The sequence below is a fragment of the Ochlerotatus camptorhynchus genome, unplaced genomic scaffold (genome assembly GCF_037179485.1).
Source record: "Ochlerotatus camptorhynchus isolate MF236.1 unplaced genomic scaffold, CSIRO-AGI_Acam_v1.1 ptg000330l, whole genome shotgun sequence".
Taxonomy (NCBI): Eukaryota; Metazoa; Arthropoda; class Insecta; order Diptera; family Culicidae; genus Ochlerotatus; species Ochlerotatus camptorhynchus.
In genome coordinates this window covers 16716303-16723221 of record NW_027040818.1, presented here as the reverse complement: position 1 = coordinate 16723221, position 6919 = coordinate 16716303, and the positions used below count along the sequence as shown (strand labels likewise).

The 6919-nt window shown below is 41.3% G+C and overlaps 1 protein-coding gene across 2 annotated transcripts in view; it reads left to right on the top strand.

Moving 5' to 3' along the window:
- The first annotated feature begins 1011 nt into the window (after positions 1-1011).
- Positions 1012-6919, top strand: part of LOC135708452 (uncharacterized) — a 39407-nt gene continuing 33499 nt past the window's right edge. Inside the window, exons 1-3 of one of the 2 annotated variants that reach the window (XM_065230570.1) lie at positions 1012-1312; positions 2230-2404; positions 2655-2730. In XM_065230570.1, coding sequence (XP_065086642.1) covers positions 2237-2404; positions 2655-2730 — 244 coding nt within the window. In that variant the 5' untranslated portion in view covers positions 1012-1312; positions 2230-2236. Of the gene's footprint in view, positions 1334-2229; positions 2405-2654; positions 2731-6919 lie in introns of both variants that reach the window. The other variant, XM_065230569.1, reaches the window with a different exon arrangement.

Sequence of the window (6919 nt, the reverse complement as noted above, 5' to 3'; positions counted from 1 at the left end):
GCGAACGCGCATCCGAACTCAAAGGTGGTTCGTGGTGGAGTGGAGATTCAGTGGCAAAAATAAGTTCCGTGCATTGTCTCAAAGTTCCATGCCTTGATGTCGATGTCATCGGCGAAGCCAAAATCGTACCACTCGGATTACAAATCGGACCCTTACTGTAGCAGGGTTGTTACTCACCTCAGAATGCAGCTGTTTGTTTAACATTCTCGGTAATGTCACAATGAGACGAAAAATCATGTTTCGAATGTATAGAACTTCAATGACTGATTTAACCCAATATATATATAAACGAACCCCCTTCAAATTGCATTTTCCAGTCTTTCCACATTGGATCGTCAATGCGCAACTAACATACCATCTATTTTAACGACAGTTAAAATAAATCTAACACAACGAAATCGCAAAAACCAAACACCAACTTCACACGGCACATGCAGGGATTCGGATTAGTTTTTCCTCCTGGTACCAACGCATAGTTTTCCAACCTGACGAGCGATACACTCAACCGGGAAATGTAAGATTATATAACAGATTTCCAGGAAAAATAAACACAATTTTCAACGTTTGACCGCATGAATTGGTTCTGTATTATGGTTTTGTAAATATTATTTTAATTTTCATGATTGCTTAATTTTCGAACAAAGTGTGTTTACCCAAATGCATTACGTCTAAAAAATCATCTCACGAAGGTTCTACTTGCAAGCACTGTCATTACATTTGCTGTACGAAACATATGCAGGCGATGTAATTCATCCAGCCTTACATTGGACGTAAGAGATATTTATTTTGCGTGTAGAAACGTACTCTGCGTCAGTGGAGGTGCCAACGATACATTATTTACATTCAAAGTTGTTGAGGAAAAAAATGAAGGAAAACACATTTACAAGTCAAACAAGTGTTATATTTACAGTTGGTGATTTTTCCCTGTTTTTGCTCGGCTGCTTCCTGGACGGTGGTGGATAGAATGGCAGCTACACGTATTATTTATTTTTTTTGGCTTCAGTCAGTCAGTCAGTCAATGTGATAGCTTGGTTAGTCAGTCAACTTGTCATTCAAAAGGAATGGATGCAATTTGGTGCGAATCTGCTGCTGCTGTTCGATCCCGGGAGGTGAAACATTGTTGACTGTTTCCAATCCTGTCGCTGGTTGAGTTGATGTGGACTCCAGGTCACAAGCGTGCATATGTGTGAGTGTCTGTTTGTGAGCAGTGTAATTTTAATTCGAAATAATATTGATGCAACTGCAGATGAAATCGTGAATGAGGCTTTTGGTGGGCCTACCTGAACACACGTTGGCAGAGAGGTGGTGGAATGTGAGAAAAATAAACAGAAAGGTGAGAACCGAAGGAAGGCCAGGGAATTAAATGGTTGATGATTTTTATGGGTTGGAAAATATTTCATTAATTGATATGAAACGTTGACTGAACATTTATACTGATTTTTGTTCGTCGTATGTAATTAATTTATTTGATTGATTGATTGATGCATAGTTTGATAATAAATCAATGTTTTCTAATGAGCCATTAAAAAATCGATTTTGATTAATTGTGTACTCAAATAGCAATTGATTTTCGTCTTCCCACAAATGATCAGCAAATACTTTATATTAGCTGCCTACGTTATATGTTTACATTAGACGACGCAAACGCCTACGTCGAAGATAATAAATGAAAATCCCAAATAAATACACTTCCAGAGTCAGTCAATCGCAGCAAAAAAAAAAACGAAAATCATGTAGCCCGCTCGGCAAAAGCACAGTCATTAAACACCAGACACAGGGCCGGACGACGACGCGTGCTTTATGTGAGCATTTTTTCCCAGGCGTGTGAAAACGATAAAATATCATAATCATGGCGATTTTATTGGCACAGCAAGCAGTCCCACCACGATCCGCATTCGGTCCGTGGGGGGTGGGAATGAAACGCAGCTGGAGCATTGAAGCACTGTTGCTGGGCACCAGTCCCGCCCAGCAGCGTGACTTTCCAATGAAGTGAAACACACATAAAATCGACAACACTTACGATTGGGTGCGGACGGAGCCAAAAACAGCAAAATCATCAAATCAAATAAAAGACACGAGCAGAATTTCGGTTCGATGGCGGCGGTGGGTGGGTGTTGAAGGTTTTCTCCGCGAGATCAAGAGGTCGCATCATTGATTTCCCCCAAATCAGCCTCCTTCGCCGCCGTATTCGAGATGCTTACTTTCGGTTTTCGCTTCTACCAATTTCAGGTGAAAAATGGCACTGAAGGTCCTGTTCCTGGCGACGTGCGCCCTCACCTGGCTGTACTGGCTGCAAGTGCCCAACGTATCCAGTTCGTTCTCGTCAGTCACGTGTCACCGATTCCGGCGAATCGAACGGACAGTTTTGTACGACTTCGTGACCTACAGCGAGCTGGTGGATAAGGTTGGTTGGTGCTTTGACGATTTCGTTTCGTAGGGGCAACTGTCACTTACTTCGGTGATAAATTGCCTTTATCTCGTATCGTTTCGTTGCTATTAGTTTGCCATCTTCCGTTAGAATCTATATTTTTTTTGTTTGCCTTGGACCCGGTGTGACCTGGATTTGACTGCATTGTAAAATTTAACGTTGACTGTTTTCTTTTCTGCCTTCATTGCTGCTTGCTGAATTCAAATTAATGGGATCATCTTTAAAGTGGATGAGCATTGTATCGTTTGTGGCGTCCGATCAGCGGCCGATGGGAATCGGGAAAACCTACAAAATTATTATAGGTAAGCAGATTGATTTGTCTTATTTGAACAACAGTCCCCTGCAGGGCGCGTGTAGCAGGATTGGGTTTCAATTTAAAAATCGTTCGGGAGCACGTTTTCCCATGTGGATAACGATTATTCATTGGGACTAATTAAGTGAGATGTCAAAAATTTAGCTTTTCCGTTGACATTTAGAGATGGCGCAAATAACTCATAAAATTCTTATTAAAATAAAACCTATCTTGAATACTTTTTCAAAAGGTCCTAAGTAACAAATGTACACAAATCGTGTTAATCAATGCAAACTATTACTCTACTATCATTGTAGATGCTACAAAAACACGCATTTAAATTTACTTTAATTTGTTTAAAATATTCATAGGTAACAAATTGGCCAATGTACGGTTAAGAATGATAGATGCTTGATTATTACTTCGGTCATTTGGTCTACCTAGCATTATCGCTCATTTACTAAAAATGGGGCACGTACGTACGATTATTTGCTGGTTTTTATGTTTCAAAATTTGATTTAACATTTCAATTGATGATTGCGTTTAGCGCTAATTTACAGGATACCCTTTTAAGGGCTTGTTTTCGTTTGAATCAAAAAATTTGATAACCTACCTACTTGAGCACAGGAACCTACCTAACTACTTAAACTAGGTAACCAAATCACGAATGATTTGGTGGTTTGATTGCAGACAGGTGACTCTGAACCTTTCCAAAGAAGACGTCTTGCGCTCCTCGAGTGTTTAAAGGCCGGCCAGGTGGTGAATCTCAGAATTACGAGTTCGCGGTGGACTGTTAAGGATCATTCTGAGGATCTTGTTTTGAATCCTCTGAAGCTTTAGGTGGTGGCACTGTTTTTGAGGGACAGGGTCGACTTCCTGTTTATCAGAGGGTAGAGCGAGCTGATCAAGATGTTACACTTGGTGAATGTTGTTACCGTTTTGGTACCCTATTGATTCACTTCGAGCGAGAAAAATCAGAAGATAGCGAGAGCGAGGAATAGGGTTTATGTGTACTCATTGTGAACTCAATCAGTATGTTAGTTTCTTGTATGCAATGTTGTCTTGTTTTTTAATGTAAATATAAGTTAATATGTAAGTCAAATGAAAAACCACTTCTAAACCAACGGTCCAATTAAATATTGTAACCCAGTCACACCAACAACACATAACACAGAACACTTAACGGGAAGGAGTAAGGATGAAGGTGGGTGTTGGAAACAGGAGAAGGATATGGACAAGGGGTGGTGGAAAAGTGGGAGAAAGGTGGAAATGGGCTTAGGTCAAGGGGGAAGCTACTGGGTCAAAATGAAGAGAAAGTTCTCTTCTACTTCAGCCATTGCGCAACATAGTTCCTATAAATTATCAGTGAGTTTCATAGTGAAGAGTTACCAACATATACCGGCTAAAACCACCGAATACGGAGTCAGGTAGGACCCAATTAATAACCCAGTAGCGGAATTCCCAGCCCTAAGACCACCTCTGATGTTCCCCTCAGGACCCATTAATTACTGGCTAAACGACGAGGGCGTTCATTAACAAGCCAGCCCCCGTATAGCAAGCGTCCAGCGATAATACACCGACGACCACTGAGAGACCACCGTCGATCACCCGATCGAGTCCCAGTGCAACATCCGTCGTGCCACACGGTGACAACCGTCGAGCACCGGCATCCACCGTGAACAGTCCGTTCATCCGCCGCCGAAAAACCCCCACTCACTGCAGAATCCCGTCATTGCTGGCCAGCAATCTATACACCCACACTAAAGACATAACAAGAGACAATAAACTACTAAAAAGTGATCAATAGGTGTTTTGTGCTACACACTTAGAAATACCTAATTTTACAAGTGACGGAATCCATCTTTGACATAAAGGATGAGACGTAAACAGACATGTAATGTAAAATTAGGTGCTCCGAGACTGAAAAGTTCGTTACTCGATGAAAAGAACGTTTGATTGAGATGAATTTCGCGTCTATTATGACTCAATTTTATGTCAAAATTGACGCTCGTATATGTCAGTCTCAGAGCACCTAAATTTACATGATTTTTTCTAAGTGTGTACTGATTAGTATCGACAAGCCAGGAACCGACCTTGAAACTCTAGGGTTTCGAGCTCGAGCTAACCAAAAAAGGAGGCGAGTGTAGCCCACCGCAGGCGATCTCCGTGGCTAGACCAGAGGTTAGGGAAATCTCTTTAAACTAGCCCATCTGGCTAGCAATTAACAATGTCTTGTCCACATGGGATCGGAATAGCAATTTGCTATCAAGGGTGAGACCAAGATAGACTACTTGACTCGACCATTCAATGGGAGTGTTATTAAGGTGGACCTTGACGCTAGCAGACGGAACAAGCCGAGGTGAATTCGTGCGTGGAAAAAGAACGGTTGGTGGTGTCCTGCATTGATACAAATCTTCCAGATCTGGAAATAGTCGGACAGAACATCCAGGCCTGATTGTAGTTTACTCGCCAGAGCACGGATCATTCGACCCTTATAGATGATGGAGGTGACGTCTAACGTGAAAATGTTGAATAGGATAGGCCCAAGCAGGCTACCTTGAGATACCCCTGCATGAACGTTGAACGTATCAGAGGGGGCATTGTTCAAGTAGACCTGGAATGATCTGTCCGACAAGTAGTTCTTGATGATCATCACGAGGTAGATCGGAAAGTTGTATCGATGCAGTTTGTACACTAGGCCAGCATGCCAGACACGGACATGCTCCGACTGATGATGTTAGTAACACTACTTAGTTGGTGGATCGTTGAATGACCTTTCCTAAACACGAATTGCTCCTTGAGTAAGATGTTATTTTCTTTGGAGAACTCCAGCAACCGGCTGAGTATCAAATTTTCGAAAAGCTTCGAGATGGAGTATAAGAGGCTGATGGGACGATAGCTTTTGGTACTGGTAGGATATTTGCCAGGCTTGTGTATTGGAATCACTTTGGCTAACGTCCAACATGCAGGGAAGTAGCCAAGCTCCAAACATTTGTTGAAGATAACGGTAAGATGGTTGAAGAAGTCAATACTCAGGTTTTTCAACTCGAGGTTGACTACACCATCCATACCCACGGCTTCCATGTTTTTAGTGCTTCTAACAGCTGCTATCACCTCATCAGCCGATATTCTACTATCATCGTGCACTTCTACGGGGTGTCAGCGACTCTAGACATTGCCTCCAGTACGGCAGGCCCATGGGGGCTCACCATGGTTTGGCCAAGATTACGTGAAATCACAAAATTTTGACCAAGAGTATTGACCTTTTCAATTGGGGTTGTGAGTAGGGATGGGTCCGAGTTCTGGTCAACAGAGGTAAGCGGAGGGAGGGATCGGTCTCGACTTATTTTTTGAAATTTAGGTCATCTTCCAAAATGGCTTTGCACAATCCGCGAGTGAGCGAATCTTGTTGCCAAAATCGTTATTTCTGAGTTCCAGGCCAGTGATAATTTTGGTTAGCCTATTAACATTGGTCTTCAGGTGGGGCAGCCATATTTACGTTTTATGTGATCAACTTGCCTCCGAAAACGATATTCAATATTGAGTAGTGCTTATCAGGGCGTCACAATATCAGCTTCAATCGACCAAATCGATCCGACGAAGAAACTGCTGGCTTTCTTTTTCTGTTAAGGTGATACGGCACGTCATGTAACAATGGCTGTCCCCACAATCATTAAATAAACGTGTTTTGGTATGCGTACGAAATACATCTTCCTACAAAATAGTAAATTACTATTTACATACCTTAAAAAATGGGCCAAAATTGTATGAATAAGATCTGGATACATATTTGTACACTTTCTCACCAAAATATTACCAGTTCATTCACGCATTCACAATATTTGCATGAAAAACTAAGATCAGTTGATTTTGTTCTACTCTGGGCATGAAATTTAACTAACTGTTTTCACTAGCTTCCACTTTTCAGAACCACACTAAAAACAATTACGACACGTGCTTCTACAAGCACTTTCAATTTAATTCACTTTTAAAGATGATATTTACTTAAATGATATCATTTGCATTGTTAAAAACGCGAGCCGCGAATAATTTTGTAAGCTAAAATTGTTTTGTTTACCTTTTTTCTACACACCACATTACGAAGGTGTGTGTTCAAATCATTTATCGTCGTATCCAGTGTTGTCAATTAAATTGAAACAAAGTGTTTAAAAACAATGTTTTTATTGCTTTTGAAGGTT